This window comes from Bombina bombina, chromosome 6, assembly GCF_027579735.1.
Source record: "Bombina bombina isolate aBomBom1 chromosome 6, aBomBom1.pri, whole genome shotgun sequence".
NCBI lineage: Eukaryota > Metazoa > Chordata > Amphibia > Anura > Bombinatoridae > Bombina > Bombina bombina.
The window spans coordinates 501,889,770-501,910,184 of record NC_069504.1 but is presented as its reverse complement, the minus strand read 5'-3'; the positions used below and the strand labels follow the sequence as shown (position 1 = coordinate 501,910,184).

Genomic DNA, 20,415 nt, shown 5'->3' with positions numbered 1-20,415 from the left:
GCATCAGTAAAGTGTATGTAATTTTGCAGATTTTTTTAAATTTTATTAAAATATACTTATAAGCACACTATTTTACCTCAGTTGAGACTTTTTATAATATGCTCATAACTCAAAATGTTTTATGGCACTTTTATATGTCAGTACAGTACTAAAAGGAATGACAAGGGTGAATGACAAAATGGAATGCCCATAGACTTTAATGGGATGTAAAATTAAAGTCTATGGGCATTCCATTTTGTCATTCACCCTTGTCATTCCTTTTAGTACATCCCAGAAAAATATATTGCATCTTAAGGACACGTTTAAATCAAATTATTTTATTTTTGATATACTTAAAGCATTTCAAATTTGTTAAAATAAGAGTAAACAATTATTTACTCGAATCTGCTGAACTGCCTATTAAACGTTACACCCCTCAGCCATAGCTCCTCTCGACCTTATCTGCTATTGATTTTCTAAACAGTATGGAATTAGATGCCCAAAACTAAAATTAATAACTTACAACGCTAAACTCAGATTCTACCATAAATTAGATAAAATAGCAAAAACGAATCGTTGCTATTTATAATGCACATGAATACGTAATTATGCTAAAAAGGCAAATATTCTTAGAGGAACTCAAAATTCTGTGTTTGTTTCTGGAGGGAACATATCTCAGTATGGACATATTCCAAGTCAATTCAGGCTTAGATACTTCCGGATTTGTACCGTAGGATTGAGCATATTTGTTTCTGTTATGGCAGCTGATCTGCTAACCTGGTGTGTGAAAGAGCTGGAGAAACGGTTCGGGCTAAGCGATAGCGAAGATGTAGTCCAGTGAGTATATGGCGCATAGGGGAGCTCAGGTGTAGTGATTTTCCAGTGTACAAAACTTAGGAAAAAAAGTAAAGCTTGATATATATTATGATATGTGGAAGTGGGACTTGCACTTGTGTGGAGGGGATTGAGGGGCTATAGGAAAAATAAGAGAGGTACGCATTTTTATGTGAAAACGGTGTTAATTTATAAGTGGTTGTATCTTTATCTTAAAGGGATATTAAACATTCATTGAATGCTAGAAATATATTCAAAGCAAAAAGTTAGCTTAAAAGTAATTAGTAGATGTGTTTTTTTTTTTTTTTTTTTTTTTTTAAATTGTATTCGTTGTTGAAATATTTAAAGTAATATGTGTATAGGTTTAGTTTCTATAAATTACTGGACACCAGCATGCAACATAGGTCCCTTATCTAATATCTTATTCAAAGAACAGTTAGTGTTACTTTTTAGCTCATTTGGATCTCAGCAGGTAATGTGAGTTAAAAGGACAGTTTAGTCAAAATAAAACTTTAATGATTTAGATAGAGCATGCAATTTTAAACAACTTTCCAATTTACCTTTATCATCAAATTTGCTTTGTTCTCTTGGTGTTCTTTATTGAAAACTAACCTAGGTAGGCTAATATGTTCATTTCTAAGGCCTTGAAGGCCGGCTCTTAACTCGGTTCATTTTACAGTTTTTCACAGCTAGACAGTGCTAGTTCACGTGTGCCATATTGATAAAATTCTGCTCACTCCCGTGGAGTTATTTTAGTCAACACTGATTAGATAACATGCAAGTCTGTCAAAAGAACTGAAAAAAGGGGGCAATCTGCAGAGGCTTATATACAAAGTAATAACGGAGGTAAAAAGTATATTAATATAACCGTGTTGTTTATGCAAAACTGGGGAATGTCTGCAGAGGCTTATATACAAAGTAATCACAGAGGTAAAAAGTATATTAATATAACTGTGTTGTTTATGCAAAACTGGGGAATGAGTAATAAAGGGATTATCTATCTTTTTAAACAATACAAATTCTAGAGTAGACTGTCCCTTTAAGAAGAATAGGCATTTAAGTGTAAACATTGAAGTTAGAACATGGGGCCCATTACGTTACAAAATGTTGGAAAAGCCTAAATTTTAAAGGTACAGTGCACTCCATTTTTCATATAACTGCATGTAATAGACACTTCTATAAATAAAAATATGCACAGATGCTGATCTAAAAATCCAGTTTAAAACCTTTTAAATACTTGCTTAGAAGCTCCCAGTTTAGCACTGTTGATTAGGTTAGTCTGGGGCACCCACTGAAAGGGACTGGAAAAACAATAAGAGAAGACCCCCCCCCCCTTCCTTGCATATGAAAAGACAGATAATATAAACAGGAGCTGGTAGCAGTCTGTAAACGCATGTATACATCTGGCACTGTGGGGCTTGGTTAGGAGTCTGAAAATCAGCACAATGTTATTAAAAAAAAATAGGCAAAACTATACATTGTTACAAAAACACTCCAGATGGGCTATATAAATGGATCATCTACAAAACATTTATGCAAAGAAACATCTAGTGTACAATGTCCCTTTAAGCATTAAAATACAGGAAAAAGGGACAAAATAATGATGAAAGAATATTTTTTTGTAACTAATAACAATATCTCAGTGTTTAATGTCTCTTTAAGGATTTCTAAAATACAGGAATGGATTAGTGTGGATGTGAATAAAATGCGGGTGGTATGTTATTTTATCTTGAGTGTTTAATGTCTCTTTAAAGGTTGCTGAAATATATTAATACACTGGTGTGCATGTGACTTACATGCTTGAAAAAAAGGGAAATAAATAATTCTATAATTTAGTCCTTTCACAGCATTGACACTAGGATTGTAAGCTTCTTACTGTGCATCATAGGTACATCCTCTCAATTGATTCAGAGGAGGAGATTGAAGACTATATGAATGACCTTATCCAGGGCTCTGAGGAGAGAAAGAATCTCTTTGTCAAGGAGCTGAAGATTCGGTGGCAGAGGGCTCGGCACCATCCCAGCCCTCACTTAGCTCCAACATTATGTAAGAAAGAAGGTCAGTAGGGAACATCTTATGCTATCAGAGCTCTTTCTGAAGCAGATGTGGTTATCTGTTACATTTCTGATTTGGATTAAGTTTTTCTCCAACTCCTATGATTGCTAATTCCTCTTTAAAGGGGCATGAAACCCAAAATTGTTCTTCATAATTCAGATAGAGAATACAATTTAATACAACTTTCCAATTTACTTCTATTATTTAATTTGCTTCCTTCTCTTGTTATCCTTTGCTGAAAAGTTTATATTGGCAAGTTCAGGAGCAGCAAAGAACTTAGGTTCTAGCTGCTGATTGGTGGCTATATATATATATACCGATTGTCATTGGCTCCCCCATGTGTTCAGTTAGAAACCAGTAGTGCACCAAGAGAATGAAACAAATTAGATGATAGAAGTAAATTAGAAAGTTGGTATTTTCTATCTGAATCATGAAAGAAAATGTTTGGGTTTCATGTCCCTTTAACACTTTACTTCACAGTAGCTGTTTCATTTCTTATCTTTACAAACTTAAAGGGACATACAAACCTCAACAATTTATTTCATGACTCACAGCATGCAATTTGAAACCACTTTCCATTTTACTTTTATTATCAAATTTGCTCTATTCTCTTGGTATCTTTTGCTGGAACCTAACTGAACATATCGGGTGAGCCAATGCATATATGTGCAGCCAACAGTCAGACGCTAACTTGCTTTTAACCAAAGGATACCAAGCGAAAGAAGCAAATACGATAATAGAAGTAATCATATTTTTTACCTTTTGTCACTAAAGGCAAATTTATCCTCCCCTCCCCCTGTATTTTAATCATCAGATGTTGTACCCGCTCAGCATTTGTCAGGAGAGCAAAGTAAAAGAGGGAGACGTAAAGGAAGAAACAAGCTGGAGTCTCTTCCAGCTTATGGGGCAGCTGACAGTGTCACTGAGGAAGTCAAGACACCTATGGACTTAGCAAAGGTTGGTTTGTATACATAAGTCTTATTCTTAGTACTACTCTCACCACAGAAAATAATGTCTGTGCAAAAAATCAATTGGTTACTCTCTGGTTGTACTGAGTTGCTAGTATTGCCACTACTACTGTATTTAAAATATATACGTTTCATCTCTGATCAGGCACAGGAAACTAGCAGCCTTTCATCCTCCAAGAAGAAGCAAAAGTTTGTTAACTTGTATACAAAAGAGGGTCAGGACAAACTGACGGTGCTGATCCCCGGACGCCACCCGTGTGATTGCCTTGCTCAGAGGCATCAGCTCATTAACAACTGCTTGACATGTGGGCGCATTGTTTGTGAGCAGGAAGGGTCTGGTCCCTGCCTCTTCTGTGGGAGTCTGGTAAGAGGAATAAAGCTATCTTTTGTATTTTGTGTAAATGTTTGAAGGGACATAAAAGTGCAAAAAAGAAAAAAATGATCAAATGTGTCAGACCATTTTATTATTGCACTTTTGTTTGAATATATCTGTTTGTTTAAAGGGACACTGAAGTCGAAATTAAACTTTCATGATTTATATAGAGTATTTGAAATAAAAAAAATAATAATATACAGTTTACATCCATTATTAAAAAACGTAACTGCTTTTTTTAAATGCAAACTATGGGCACGATCCAATATACGGCGCAGGTTTTGGCTCAAGCGTGGAAACCTGCGCCGCCCGTAGTTTCAGCTCGCACATCGAGCTATCTCATATACGGCGCCGGCAGTTGCTAAAGTGCCGTAAGTCTGACAAACTAGCGATGTCCAGAAATCTGCGTAAGTACAAATTTCTGGAGTCGCCGGTGACTTACAGCACTTTAGAAACTGCAGCCGCATAAAAAAACTGAATAACTTGGGGAGTGGTTAACAGGTATATCAGGTGCTCTTTTTTTGAACACCTGTTATCAGTCTATGACTACGGCCACTTGGTGCCGAAACCGGTCAGACTTTTTTCATGTTCTCTATGCTAAGATAATTTTGTGACTCGTTTTACCCCATGGAAATTTCTAAATAAAGGCTTTTTAACATTTTTTTAACATATGGAACTGGAGTGACTCTTTATCCCTTTCCTTGGATTAGCACTGGATACTCTTTTTTTTTTTTTCTCTAGTTAAAATAATTACCAATTTACCTGTAAAATAAATCCTAAGTTACAAATACACCTACACTATCAATAAATTAATTAAATAAACTACAATTATCTAAACTAAAATATAATTAAATACACTAAACTAAATTACAAAAAATAAAAAAAGATTACAAGAATTTTAAGCTAATTACACCTAATCTAATAAAATAACAAAGCCCTCCAAAATAAAAAAATGTCCCTACCCTAAACTAAATTACAAAAAGTAATCAGCTCTTTTACCTGTGGAAAAAAAGAACAACTCCCCCCCCATTACAACCCACCCTATCCCCCCTTAAAAAAACCTAAGTCTAACCCCCAAGTGGTCCTTACCTGTCCTGAAGACCGGCGGAGAAGGTCCTGTTCCAGACGGAGAAGTCTTCTTCCAGGCGGCGACCTCTTCTTCTTCCAGGAACCAGCCGGCGTGTAGCGGAGGAGTTGATGACCGCGGAGCTGAAGACCGTCCTCTCTGGAACTGAAGACCGGAGCCATGGAGCGTGGAGGATCCTCTTTATACGATCGCCGCCGTACACTAAATAGGAATTCAAGGTACGCGATTAAAAATTGCGTCCCTTGAATTCCTATTGGCTGATTTGAGCCTTCAAATTTAAATCAGCCAATCGGATGAGAGCTACTTTAATTCTATTGGCTGATTTGAATAGCCAATAGAATTAAAGTAGCTCTCATCTGATTGGCTGATTTGAATTTGAAGGCTCAAATCAGCCAATAAGAATTCAAGGGATGCCATTTTTAATCGTGTACCTTGAATTCCTATTCAGTGTACGGCGGCGATCGTATGAAGAGTATACTCCACGCTCCATGGCTCTGGTCTTCAGGTCCAGCGTCGCCGATCTTCAGTTCCTGCATCGCCGGTCTTCAGCTCCGTGGTCATCGGTTTTCAACTCCTCCGCTCCGCGCCGGCTGGTTCCTGGAAGAAGAAGAGGTCACCGACTGGAAGAAGACTTCTCCGCCTGGAACAGGACCTTCTCCGCCGGTCTTCAGGACAGGTAAGGACTACTTCGGGGTTAGACTTAGGTTTTTTATGGGGGGATAGGGTGGGTTTTAGAGTAGGGGTGTGTGGGTGGTGGGTTGTAATGGGGGGGGGTTGTTCTTTTTTTCCACAGGTAAAAGAGCTGATTACTTTGGGGCAATGCCCCACAAAAGGCACTTTTAAGGGCTGGTAATAGAGCTGATTACTTTTTGTAATTTAGTTTAGGGTAGGGAGATTTTTTTATTTTGAGGGGCTTTGTTATTTTATTAGGGGGCTTAGATTAGGTGTTATTAGCTTAAAATTCTTGTAATCTTTTTTTATTTTTTGTAATTTAGTTTAGTGTTTTTAATTATATTTTAGTTTAGATAATTGTAGTTTATTTATTTAATTTATTGATAGTGTAGGTGTATTTGTAACTTTAGGATTTATTTTACAGGTAAATTGGTAATTATTTTAACTAGGTAGCTATTAAGTAGTTATTAACTATTTAATAGCTATTGTACCTAGTTAAAATAAATACCAAGTTACCTGTAAAATGAATATAAACCCTAAAATAGCTACAATGTAATTATTAATTATATTGTAGCTATTTTAGGGTTTATTTTACAGGTAAGTAGTTTTCAATAGGAATATTTTAGTTAATAATATTAATATTATTTAGATTTATTGCAATAATAATTAAGTTAGGGGTGTTAGGGTTAGATAGGGTTAATATAGTTAATATAATAACTATATTAACCCTAATATAATTAGGGTTAATATAGGTGGCGGCGGTGTAGGGGGGTCAGATTACAGGTAATAGAGCTGATTACTTTGGGGCAATGCAGTGTAGGGACACTTTAGTATTTTAGGGGGTAATACATTTATTATAGGTGGCGGCGGTGTAGGGGGATTAGATTAGGGGTTAATAATTTTAATAGAGGTGGCGGCGGTGTAGGGGGATTACATTAGGGGTTAATAATTTTAATAGAGGTGGCGGCGGTGTAGGGGGATTACATTAGGGGTTAATAATTTTAATAGAGCTGGCGGAGTTGTAGGGGGATTACATTAGGGGTTAATAATTTTAATAGAGGTGGCGGCGGTGTAGGGGGATTACATTAGGGGGTTAGATATATAATATAGGTGGCGGCGGTGTAGGGGGATCACATTAGGGGGTTAGACATTTAATGTAGGTGGCAGCAGGGTCCGGGAGCGGCGGTTTAGGGGTTAAGCACTTTATAAGGGATTGCGACGGGGGATTTCGGTTGACAGGTAGATAGACATTGCGCATGCATTAGGTGTTAGGTTTTATTTTGCAGGTAGTTTAGGGAGTTATGGGGCTCCAATACTCAGCGTAAGGCTTACTACGCCTACATTTTGTGGCGAGGTGAAAATGGAGTAAGATTTCTCAATTTTCGCCACGTAAGTCCTTACGCTGTATATTGGATACCAAACTGCGCGGGTTTGGTATACCTGTCTATGGGCCAAAAAACTACGGCCGAAGGCATAAATATACGAGCGTAACTTCTAGGTTACGCTGTATATAGGATACCAAGCCCGCACAAAATTTGGCGTCGCCGGCTTTTGCAGGCGACGCTGCATATCGGATCGGGCCCCATGTGTTTTTGTATTGTCCCTTTTGTTATGGATTTGTTGATTATGAATTGGTCCTTTAAAACCCCTGCTTCCGAGCAGCAATGCACTACTTGGACCTAGTTGATTGCATCTGGTTAGCCAATAACAAGAGACATAAGTATGTAGCCACCAATCACCAGCTAACTCTCCCAGTAGTGCATTGCTACTCTTGAGCCAGCCTTGGTATGCATTTCAACAAAGGATACAAAAGAGTTCAAAGTAAATTTGAAAAGTCTTATAAAATGACTGTCTATTTTAACCAATGAAGTTTAATTTTAATGTAATGTCCCTTTTTAGATCACTTAGTAAACAACCTCCATGCATGTTAATATATCTGTGTAATAGATTCCCTTTTCCAAAACTTTAGATTTTTTCATAGTACTGTAAACAATAGATGTGTGTTATAAGCCGTGAATGTATGTGTACTAGGTTAATTCCTATAGAAAGGGAGTATAAATCGTGTAGTTACATCATATGTCTGAAATTACCTAGAGACAAGACACTATAAATAACAGTAAGGTAAAAGAATACATTAATTGTCCCATGATGCCAACGTGATATAAAAGGTGCTAGGGTTGTGATGTCAGAATGTAGCAGTTATTTGGGCCTGATTCTCTAAAGCTGTTCTGGCAAGGTTATCTAAGAAGTCTCGTTAGTATGGCGAGGTCTCTCAAAAAAATTTATAAAGGCAAATTTTAGCTTGAGAGCTGTTTATGTAGCATTGCAAGGATTTGGATGTGAGGAAAAGACACATACATTTACAATATAGTGCTAAAAAAGACCCCCAGATATTTTGCATGACTTCTTTCTATTCTGGTAAGTTTTCAGTCATCAGGCTCTTAGTCTATGTTATACTAATATATATAATAAAAAGCAATAGAAATACATTATGTTTTGATAAAAGGGAACATTGTGATAGAATGCTTATATAAAAATAAACTTTTTTATTTATATATTTCGGAAAAAATGTTGTTTTGTTCACCACCCTGACCTTGAAACAGATCGCAGTACTACACCTAACTGGTAGAGATATTTTATTTTTTTACAGATAGTTAATAATTAAATTCACAGAAGGTATTGCTTATGTCTGTAGTTTTAATGCTTATACCATCAATAACCATAGCAATGGTGTAACTATGCAATTTCCAGAGTATTGTCTTTAACTGGCATACAATTAATTTTTGTAAACTGTATGGACTAGAAGGTGCACAGACAATGGGCCACATTTATGATGCTCCTATATGAGCTGCTTTCGGAGCGCAGCCGAGAGTTAAAGGGCCACTAAACCCAAAATCTTTCTTTCATGATTCAGATAGAACATAAAAATTTAAACAACATTACAATTTACTTCTATTATTTATTTTGCTTCATTTTTTAGATATCCTTATTTGAAGAAAAAGCAATGCACATGGGTGAGCCAATCACATGAGGCTTCTATGTGCAGCAACCAATCAGCAGCTACTGAGCATATCTAGATATGCTTTTCAGCAAAGAATATCAAGAGAATAAAACAAATTAGATTATAGAAGTAAATTAGAAAGATGTTTAAAATTGCATTCTCTTTTTAAATCATGAAAGAAAAAATGTGGGTCTCATGTCCCTTTAAGAAGCAGTGGTTCGCTATCTGTTATGTGGCATATTTTAACCCCCTAACTTTTTCGTGTAGGGGGCGGAGTTGCACTACTAACCGTAGTTGGCAATGATAAATGACGCAATGTAGGCATGCACCGAAATTTCTGCCGCAGAAACGTTTCAGCCGAAAATGCCATTTTGGGCTATTTCGGTTTTCGGTTATATTGCCTGTTATTTTCGGTAAAATTATTGTGTAGCATGTTTCAAATTTGATGCTAGCCTAGAGCTGCTGTTTAAGTTCATTACTTGACTTACTGTTTTGCATATAAATAAGTTTTATATGACTATACTTTATTTGGATAATTGGTAAAAAAAAAAAAACCCTGTTAAATCTGATTCTGTTACATAGAACTAAATAAACAATAATACAGTATATTGATATTTAATATTACTTTAAGTAGGGATGCACTTACATTTTGGTCGCAGAAACATTTAGGAAAATGGCATTTTTTGCCTGTTTTTTTTTTCTTGGTAAAATTGTGTAGAATATTATTGTTATTGTTTTAAGATATTTTTGTCCAATTTAAGTGTGTTACTTTCAAGTGTGGGCTTTTTTTTATTGGCCTAAAGGTTTTCAATTCAGATTCATTCATTAAATAGTCTAATTATGTAAAAAAAAAAATGAAAATAATAAAAAAAAAATACATTTTCGGTTTCGGTCTTCGGCCAAGTGCATCCTGGATTTTCGGTTTCGGTCCAGAATTTCCATTTCGGTGCATCACTAACGCAATGCCATACGGTCAGGGGCGAAGATGTATGCCCCTGTCCACTCGTACTTTGTTAAATCTGGTCCTATGCTGATAAATGCCCATTTGCTGACTTAAATGTTCCATGATTTTGATTCACTCATATAGTATGTGTATATATGTGTGTGTATATGTATGTGTGTGTGTGTGTGTATATGTGTGTATATATATATATATATATATATATATATATATATATATATATATATATATATATATCTATCCTTCTCAAATGACAGCAACCAGACAGGATTTCTTCAAAAAAGGTCAAATTTATTGACGTTTCGGGGAGTAAACCTCCCCTTCTTCAGAACATACAGTGTACACTAACACACCACCTTAAATAAGCAAACGATTACACAGTAACTTCCTGTTCAAAAAAGGCGCCAACATTGCATCACATCCGGTTCATCTATTCTCACCTGGAAGTGCACAGACCAATTACTTCCTGTCTCTGTTTACATACCAGTTAATACTAAATATTTTACTCTTTGTTCTAAACTTACAAAACATCATATCGTGCCCAACTTGTGTTTAATCATTGTGTCTCAAGTATTCAAATAACTTCACTTTATCTACACAATGCTCAAGTTAACACTGCGGTATCTAGTTACCGCTATTGCCGTTTAACCGGATCCGGAAGTTAATCAAACTCTTCCGGTATGTATTTACAACTCTCTGTGTGTATGACAAACACTATCATTAAGTGTCATATTGGCCTAAGATGACATATTACACACTATAACAATCCTTCAGTGTTTCACAAATACACACCTCTTAAATACAAAATACTTTTAGTGCTCGAAAGTGCCCCTTGACCACCATGTGTTGCTAGCGTATATCCAGTTCCGGTAGTTACGTCACTTCCGGTTCCGGGTACATCAAGCGATCTTACTTAATATTGTTGGTGCACATTTTCTATTTTGAACAGGTAATCTACTTTAAACCACTCTGAAAACAAATTAAATCTGTGTTGGATCCGAGATGACTAAAAGATCCCTTAAGTTAGTGTTACGTCTGTAGCCAACCAGAGGACGAGCATTCTGTACAAATTTGAGTTTCGGGTCTGAGAGTGGAATATGCCAGAGGTTTTTTAAAGTCTTTCCAAACTTCGAGGTTTTGGGGGCAAAAGTAGTTGTAAAGATTATCTTAGTGTCCGGGTCCTTTTGCTTCCTACTCTTCTGTAGTAGTATGTCTTGCATCACATCCTGTGTCTGTGCTTTGCCCTTGTCCAGTACTGTGGCCGGATACCCCCTTTGGGCAAATCTAGTTTGCATCTCACACACCTGTGACTCCCTCTTCTTTCTACTAGAATTGTTCCTAATAGCCCTAATGTATTGAGATTTGATGATACCTTTGACCAATGAAGGAGGATGATAACTTTGTGCCATCAAAAGGGAGTTGCGGTCAGGTCACTTATGTATCTTGGGTATCGTATACTAAATTGGAATAACCGGGGAAGCAGTAATCATCTGTTTACCCAATGATTCCGTTAAATACCCATGTGATACTCCCGTGTCCACCAGGTCCTGCAGTTTCTTCTTAAATTGTCAGTAGGGTCAAAGGTCAACTTCTGATACGTGTTAAGATCATGTAGTTGTGACAAAATGTCATCACGGTAATCAACATAATCCAACAGCACTATAGCACCACCCTTATCAGCAGGGCGGATTACTATAGTGCTGTCTTCTCGTAGGCTTTGAATTGCATCACTCTGATCCCTAGTCATATTGTCCTTCCATTTTAATAATGGAAACCTCTCTAGCTCATGTTCTTGTACCATTCTGACAAATGTTTTGATTCTAGAACTACAATTTGGGGGTTCAAATTTGGAATCACGTCCTGAAATGTGAAAACCTCTACCAACTGCTCTCTCTTGGTGTTGGAAGAATTCTTTCACCTTCAATTGTCTGGTGAATCTATGCATATCAATCATAAAATCAAGTTCGCTGAACCTTTTGTTTGGAACAAAGGAAAGCCCTTTATTAAGTAAGCTCCTTTCATGTACATTAAGGGTATGCAAGCTCAAATTAATGACTATATCCGTTTGTTCAATTACCTGCCCCTGCTTGGAGGTCTGTGGCCAACCCTTTGGCGACCTGAGAAAAGGTAGTTTCCACTTCCTCCCCCTCGTGACCAGGTCTGAACCCCTAAAAAAGATCTACTATCAGTATCAGTCCTACGATTATAAGTATGTGTTTCAGGGCTATCTAGTCTCACTGTACTGGTTTCCCTCTCTGTATCAGTAGAGTCTGCCCCACTGGAATCAACAGTATCAAAAGTCACCCGTCTGGCCCTGTTCCTTTGGGGTCGTCCCTCGTTACTATACGTCAACCACCTATACACTCTCCCCTTGTCGTAATTAGTTTTCACAGTATCAAGTTTTCTGTTTTTAAATACAATCAATTCGTTCTTATATTTGTCAATTTGCGTGCCTAGTTTATGTATCCAGTCTTCCCTAGTGTCTTCTATAAGTGTTTGTTGTATGTTTCTTCAAAAGCTCTAATCTCAGTTCTTACTAATTGTAGTAAGGATGTCACCTCCTCCACCACCAACAACATAAGATCAAACTAACATTTATTCAGAATGTTACACCACTTTCTCTTAAATTATATACTGTCTCTACCAAACGTTGGTACATTCCTAACTCTGAAACCTCTGGGTATCTGGCTAGTACGATAGTATTCAGAGGGGTAGCTGCCATGTAAAGACAGATCTACCTCCCTCTTTTTCAATTTTAATAGAGAGAAATATAAATTTGTAGGGGTCTCACTTACTGTACGCAAAATTGGTGCAAATAGAATCCAGGCTGCATCCTCTGTAGTAAATGACACAGTACCTGATTGAGCTTGCTTCACTTGAACACATCCGTGGTTCCTTCTGGCATATTCACCTCTGTTACACAGACCCTCTTGATATATATGCAGTGAAGTGTGTGTTGGTAGACACTGACTGTGTGCTATGATAAGCTTTCCTTGTCAGAAAATAACACAAAATCCCCAAAGTCCAAGACAAATTATCCAGGGACAAAAAGGAAGGAGATGTCCTGTGAGACCTATCAAATGGGGGCTCTTCCCAAAATGTATTATCCAACAACTCTCAATGTGAATCCGCCCTCCAAGAGTCAACCACCTGCCAGTTCTGTGTTAATATACAACCTTCTCAAATGACAGCAACCAGACAGGATTTCTTCAAAAAAGGTCAAATTGGAGCATTGTGTAGATAAAGTGAAGTTATTTGAATACTTGAGACACAATGATTAAACACAAGTTGGGCACGATATGATGTTTTGTAAGTTTAGAACAAAAAATAAAATATTTAGTATTAACTGGTATGTAAACACAGACAGGAAGTAATTGGTCTGTGCACTTCCGGGTGAGAATAGAGGAACCGGTTGTGATGCAATGTTGGCGCCTTTTTTGAACAGGAAATAGGAGGTTACTGTGTAATGGTTTGCTTATTTAAGGTGGTGTGTTAGTGTACACTGTATGTTCTGAAGAAGGGGAGGTTTACTCCCTGAAACGTCAATAAATTTGACCTTTTTTGAAGAAATCCTGTCTGGTTGTTGTCATTTGAGAAGGTTGTATATTAACACAGAACTGGCAGGTGGTTGACTCTTGGAGGGCGGATTAACATTGAGAGTTGTATTATATATATGTATGTATGTGTGTATATATACAGGTAGCCCTCAGTTAAATGAACAAAAACATTTGCTAAACAGCATTATAAACCTAATAAAATAATCATACAACACAGACTTTACTTGCATTTTTCTGCAACCAGTTCTTTCTATGCATTCCAATTTGGACTGATTTATAGACGGGAAGATCTTGTTCCTTTGCAAGCTGCTCGATAGCTCAGGTCTGGTTAAACTGATTAATTTCAGCTTGCTTGGCTTGCATATCCTTGCCGCAACACAAGCGGACAGCTCCACCTACTGGCTATTTTAATCAATGCACTGCTTTTCAATAGCAGTCACATGACTGAAAAAAAGGTTGTTATTCTGAAACGGTGCAAATTGAACCGGTCATAAAGACCCCTGAATGCTTTTTTTTTTACATGCTTTGTTTTTCTTTAGTTTGGTATGAGATGTTTTATATTGGGGAAGTTTGTATGATACCCTTTTCACCATTGTTCTACTTTACTTTTTGATAGGTTTGTACAAATGAAGAACAGGATATTCTGCTGCGTGATTCAAATAAAAGCCAGAAACTGCGCAAGAAGCTCTTTGCAGGTGAAAGTACAATTTGCTAAAATTACAGATTTCTAGTCCTATTCCACCTCTAGTGTTTTATAGCCTTTGAGTCCTATCTCTTCTCTTTCCCAGTGCCAGTACATGCCTCTCAAGCTTGGTTTTTAGAAGTGTCAAAAAAAGAGTCTGTCCCTCCCCGTGACGTAATGGCGTGTGATGTCTGACCTACGTTTCGCCAATTGGCTTGACAAAGGTAAAGGAAACATACATCACACGCCAGTACATCACGAGGAGGGGCGGACTCTATTAAAAAAAAAAAAAAAAAAAAAAAAAAAAAAAAGACACTTCTAAAAACCAAGCTGCTACATTGTATCATTATAAGGACAATTTGTATGCTGGAGGCTAAATGATACACAGTATGTGTTTTTAAAGAGTATCCAAACCCCAGAGTGATTGTATATTGTTTTTAACATTGTTTTAAACATTGTGGCAATAAAGTGGTCATCGCTTTTACCTGATTTTTCATCTTTAACTGAGTGCAATACTTGGAACTAACATAGCTCTATTCCATGTGAGTACTGGTTCAATTTTCAATATAAATTTACAGCTGCACTATGGAGATATCTCTCTCTTTCTTTTGAGGTTGAATGAACAAGAAGATCCATTCATTTATGGACATTAAATATAGTGGATTTCCTCTTTTCAAATACAGTTTAATTTAAATAGGTTTTATGTGCACAGTGTATTATTGTTGATTTTTTTTTTAATTCACTTTTATTTACTTATTTTGTATTAATACTCATCTGTGTTTTTAAACATTATTTTCTCAGTGGTAGTTTTTGTTTGGGAACAAGTGCTCAGCAGCTTGTGAGCAGCACTTTAACCCATTTGCGGAGATTAAGTACATAGCGTTTATGTCGCTAGTGATAAAATTATTTGGTTTAACAAATTAGAGAATGTAATTTTATTTCATTAATATGGCCCTTTTAAATAATAAAAATATATTTATATTTTACCACTGCCATCAATGTTATGCTATTATTTTTGTATTTATTTTTAAAAAAAATATCAAAGGGGTCATTAGCCTTCATGCTAAATTGGGAAAGCAAGTCAAAAATAACAATCAGGAAAACATTAAACACTTTGTAATTACAAGACTTTAGTGTAGTGTTGCAGTAAATTAACATTCAGACAGATTGTTTGAACCTTTTTTGCTGCAATTGTTTTTCAATGGGCAAAATGCTTCCACCAGTTGCCTTATTTGAAGGAGTCAGTATGGACTACTTACTGGAGTAGACTGTTATGTTGTTGCAAAACTATCATTCTTGCAGTTCCTTGTCTGATCGCCTGTTCTTCATAGCAATGCACTACTGGGAGCCAGCTTCAAGGGACATGAAACCCACATTTTTTCTTTCATGATTCAGATACAGCAAACACTTTAAAACAACTTTCTAATTTACATCTGTTATCTAATTTTCTTAATTCTTTTGGAGTCCTTTGTTGAAGAAACAGCAATGCACTACTAGGAGCTAGCTGAATACCAGGTGAGCCAATAACATGAGGCATATGTGTGCAATCACCAATCAGCAGTTACTTAGCCTACCATAGGTATCCTTTCCAACAAATGATACCAATATAACAAAACAAATAAAATAATGGAAGTGAATTGGAAAGTTATTTAAAATTGCATGCTCTATTTGAATCATGAAAGAAAACTTTTGGGTTTCATGTCCCTTTTTAAACCATCTGGTGAGCCAATGACAAGAGACTGAGTGTAGCCACAAATCACCAGCCTGCTGTAGAATATGTACATATCCCTTTTTAACAAAGGATACCAAGAGAGCAAAGTAAATTTGGAAATAAAAGTGTCTTAAAATTACATGTGCAATCTGAATTATTGAAGTTTAATTTAACGTTCCTATCCCTTTTAGAACTTCAGTCCAATCCAAAGTTCTGAACCTAGACACTACTTAATATAATAAGGAAATATATATAATCTGCAGCATGACTATTTGCAAAAACAACAATATCCAGAACAATATTTAGAGACCTATGCTATCATCTGGTGATAAGTCACAGCACTGTCGATCTCTCTATTTTATGCAGGATCATTTGTATTATATCCTCCACTATCTTCTTTCTATAATAGCAGGTTTCTCCAACATAGGTGTGTCCGGTCCACGGCGTCATCCTTACTTGTGGGATATTCTCTTCCCCAACAGGAAATGGCAAAGAGCCCAGCAAAGCTGGTCACATGATCCCTCCTAGGCTCCGCCTACCCCAGTCATTCTCTTTGCCGTTGTACAGGCAACATCTCCACGGAGATGGCTTAGAGTTTTTTAGTGTTTAACTGTAGTTTTTATTATTCAATCAGGGTTACCTTCTACAACCAATTTCATGCATTGTCCCTGTCGCTACAGCCGCGTGTTTCTGGTTCGATGAGCTGGTAAAGGCGGTCGATAGTGATTCTCCTCCTTATGAGGAGATTATGGACAGAATCAATGCTCTCAAATTGGCTAATTCTTTCACCCTAGACGCCACTTTGCAATTGGCTAGGTTAGCGGCTAAGAATTCTGGGTTTGCTATTGTGGCGCGCAGAGCGCTTTGGTTGAAATCTTGGTCAGCTGATGCGTCTTCCAAGAACAAGCTACTTAACATTCCTTTCAAGGGGAAAACGCTGTTTGGCCCTGACTTGAAAGAGATTATCTCTGATATCACTGGGGGTAAGGGCCACGCCCTTCCTCAGGATCGGCCTTTCAAGGCCAAAAATAAACCTAATTTTCGTCCCTTTCGTAGAAACGGACCAGCCCAAAGTGCTACGTCCTCTAAGCAAGAGGGTAATACTTCTCAAGCCAAGCCAGCTTGGAGACCAATGCAAGGCTGGAACAAGGGAAAGCAGGCCAAAAAACCTGCCACTGCTACCAAGACAGCATGAAATGTTGGCCCCCGATCCGGGACCGGATCTGGTGGGGGGCAGACTCTCTCTCTTCGCTCAGGCTTGGGCAAGAGATGTTCTGGATCCTTGGGCGCTAGAAATAGTCTCCCAAGGTTATCTTCTGGAATTCAAGGGGCTTCCCCCAAGGGGGAGGTTCCACAGGTCTCAGTTGTCTTCAGACCACATAAAAAGACAGGCATTCTTACGTTGTGTAGAAGACCTGTTAAAAATGGGAGTGATTCATCCTGTTCCATTAGGAGAACAAGGGATGGGGTTCTACTCCAATCTGTTCATAGTTCCCAAAAAAGAGGGAACGTTCAGACCAATCTTAGATCTCAAGATCTTAAACAAGTTTCTCAAGGTTCCATCGTTCAAAATGGAAACCATTCGAACAATTCTTCCTTCCATCCAGGAAGGTCAATTCATGACCACGGTGGATTTAAAGGATGCGTATCTACATATTCCTATCCACAAGGAACATCATCGGTTCCTAAGGTTCGCATTCCTGGACAAGCATTACCAGTTCGTGGCGCTTCCTTTCGGATTAGCCACTGCTCCAAGGATTTTCACAAAGGTACTAGGGTCCCTTCTAGCTGTGCTAAGACCAAGGGGCATTGCTGTAGTACCTTACTTGGACGACATTCTGATTCAAGCGTCGTCCCTTCCTCAAGCAAAGGCTCACACGGACATCGTCCTGGCCTTTCTCAGATCTCACGGATGGAAAGTGAACGTGGAAAAGAGTTCTCTATCTCCGTCAACAAGGGTTCCCTTCTTGGGAACAATAATAGACTCTTTAGAAATGAGGATTTTTCTGACAGAGGCCAGAAAAACAAAACTTCTAGACTCTTGTCGGATACTTCATTCCGTTCCTCTTCCTTCCATAGCGCAGTGCATGGAAGTGATAGGCTTGATGGTAGCGGCAATGGACATAGTTCCTTTTGCGCGCATTCATCTAAGACCATTACAACTGTGCATGCTCAGTCAGTGGAATGGGGACTATACGAACTTGTCTCCGAGGATACAAGTAAATCAGAGGACCAGAGACTCACTCCGTTGGTGGCTGTCCCTGGACAACCTGTCACAAGGGATGACCTTCCGCAGACCAGAGTGGGTCATTGTCACGACCGACGCCAGTCTGATGGGCTGGGGCGCGGTCTGGGGATCCCTGAAAGCTCAGGGTCTTTGGTCTCGGGAAGAATCTCTTCTACCGATAAATATTCTGGAACTGAGAGCGATATTCAATGCTCTCAAGGCTTGGCCTCAGCTAGCGAGGGCCAAGTTCATACGGTTTCAATCAGACAACATGACAACTGTTGCGTACATCAACCATCAGGGGGGAACAAGGAGTTCCCTGGCGATGGAAGAAGTGACCAAAATCATTCTATGGGCGGAGTCTCACTCCTTCCACCTGTCTGCTATCCACATCCCAGGAGTGGAAAATTGGGAAGCGGATTTTCTGAGTCGTCAGACATTGCATCCGGGGGAGTGGGAACTCCATCCGGAAATCTTTGCCCAAGTCACTCAACTGTGGGGCATTCCAGACATGGATCTGATGGCCTCTCGTCAGAACTTCAAAGTTCCTTGCTACGGGTCCAGATCCAGGGATCCCAAGGCGGCTCTAGTGGATGCACTAGTAGCACCTTGGACCTTCAAACTAGCTTATGTATTCCCGCCGTTTCCTCTCATCCCCAGGCTGGTAGCCAGGATCAATCAGGAAAGGGCGTCGGTGATCTTGATAGCTCCTGCGTGGCCACGCAGGACTTGGTATGCAGATCTGGTGAATATGTCATCTGCTCCACCATGGAAGCTACCTTTGAGACGAGACCTTCTTGTTCAAGGTCCGTTCGAACATCCGAACCTGGTCTCACTCCAGCTGACTGCCTGGAGATTGAACGCTTGATCTTATCGAAGCGAGGGTTCTCAGATTCTGTTATCGATACTCTTGTTCAGGCCAGAAAGCCTGTAACTAGAAAGATTTTACCACAAAATTTGGAAAAAATATATCTGTTGGTGTGAATCTAAAGGATTCCCTTGGGACAAGGTTAAGATTCCTAAGATTCTATCCTTCCTTCAAGAAGGATTGGAAAAAGGATTATCTGCAAGTTCCCTGAAGGGACAGATTTCTGCCTTGTCTGTGTTACTTCACAAAAAGCTGGCAGCTGTGCCAGATGTTCAAGCCTTTGTTCAGGCTCTGGTTAGAATCAAGCCTGTTTACAAACCTTTGACTCCTCCTTGGAGTCTCAACTTAGTTCTTTCAGTTCTTCAGGGGGTTCCGTTTGAACCCTTACATTCCGTTGATATTAAGTTATTATCTTGGAAAGTTTTGTTTTTGGTTGCAATTTCTTCTGCTAGAAGAGTTTCAGAATTATCTGCTCTGCAGTGTTCTCCTCCTTATCTGGTGTTCCATGCAGATAAGGTGGTTTTACGTACTAAACCTGGTTTTCTTCCAAAAGTTGTTTCTAACAAAAACATTAACCAGGAGATTATCGTACCTTCTCTGTGTCCGAAACCAGTTTCGAAGAAGGAACGTTTGTTGCACAATTTGGATGTTGTTCGCGCTCTAAAATTCTATTTAGATGCTACAAAGGATTTTAGACAAACATCTTCCTTGTTTGTTGTTTATTCCGGTAAAAGGAGAGGTCAAAAAGCAACTTCTACCTCTCTCTCTTTTTGGATTAAAAGCATCATCAGATTGGCTTACGAGACTGCCGGACGGCAGCCTCCCGAAAGAATCACAGCTCATTCCACTAGGGCTGTGGCTTCCACATGGGCCTTCAAGAACGAGGCTTCTGTTGATCAGATATGTAGGGCAGCGACTTGGTCTTCACTGCACACTTTTACCAAATTTTACAAGTTTGATACTTTTGCTTCTTCTGAGGCTATTTTTGGGAGAAAGGTTTTGCAAGCCGTGGTGCCTTCCATCTAGGTGACCTGATTTGCTCCCTCCCATCATCCGTGTCCTAAAGCTTTGGTATTGGTTCCCACAAGTAAGGATGACGCCGTGGACCGGACACACCTATGTTGGAGAAAACAGAATTTATGTTTACCTGATAAATTACTTTCTCCAACGGTGTGTCCGGTCCACGGCCCGCCCTGGTTTTTTAATCAGGTCTGATAATTTATTTTCTTTAACTACAGTCACCACGGTATCATATGGTTTCTCCTATGCAAATATTCCTCCTTAACGTCGGTCGAATGACTGGGGTAGGCGGAGCCTAGGAGGGATCATGTGACCAGCTTTGCTGGGCTCTTTGCCATTTCCTGTTGGGGAAGAGAATATCCCACAAGTAAGGATGACGCCGTGGACCGGACACACCGTTGGAGAAAGTAATTTATCAGG

The 20,415-nt window shown here is 38.5% G+C and overlaps 1 protein-coding gene across 3 annotated transcripts in view; it reads left to right on the top strand.

The window, feature by feature from the left end:
• The first annotated feature begins 451 nt into the window (after positions 1–451).
• Positions 452–20,415, top strand: part of TRIP4 (thyroid hormone receptor interactor 4) — a 238,059-nt gene continuing 218,095 nt past the window's right edge. For 2 of the 3 annotated variants that reach the window (XM_053717376.1, XM_053717375.1), the window contains exons 1-5: positions 454–816; positions 2,702–2,871; positions 3,683–3,825; positions 3,982–4,200; positions 14,104–14,182. In XM_053717376.1, coding sequence (XP_053573351.1) covers positions 737–816; positions 2,702–2,871; positions 3,683–3,825; positions 3,982–4,200; positions 14,104–14,182 — 691 coding nt within the window. In that variant the 5' untranslated portion in view covers positions 454–736. Of the gene's footprint in view, positions 817–2,701; positions 2,872–3,682; positions 3,826–3,981; positions 4,201–14,103; positions 14,183–20,415 lie in introns of all 3 variants that reach the window. The other variant, XM_053717377.1, reaches the window with a different exon arrangement.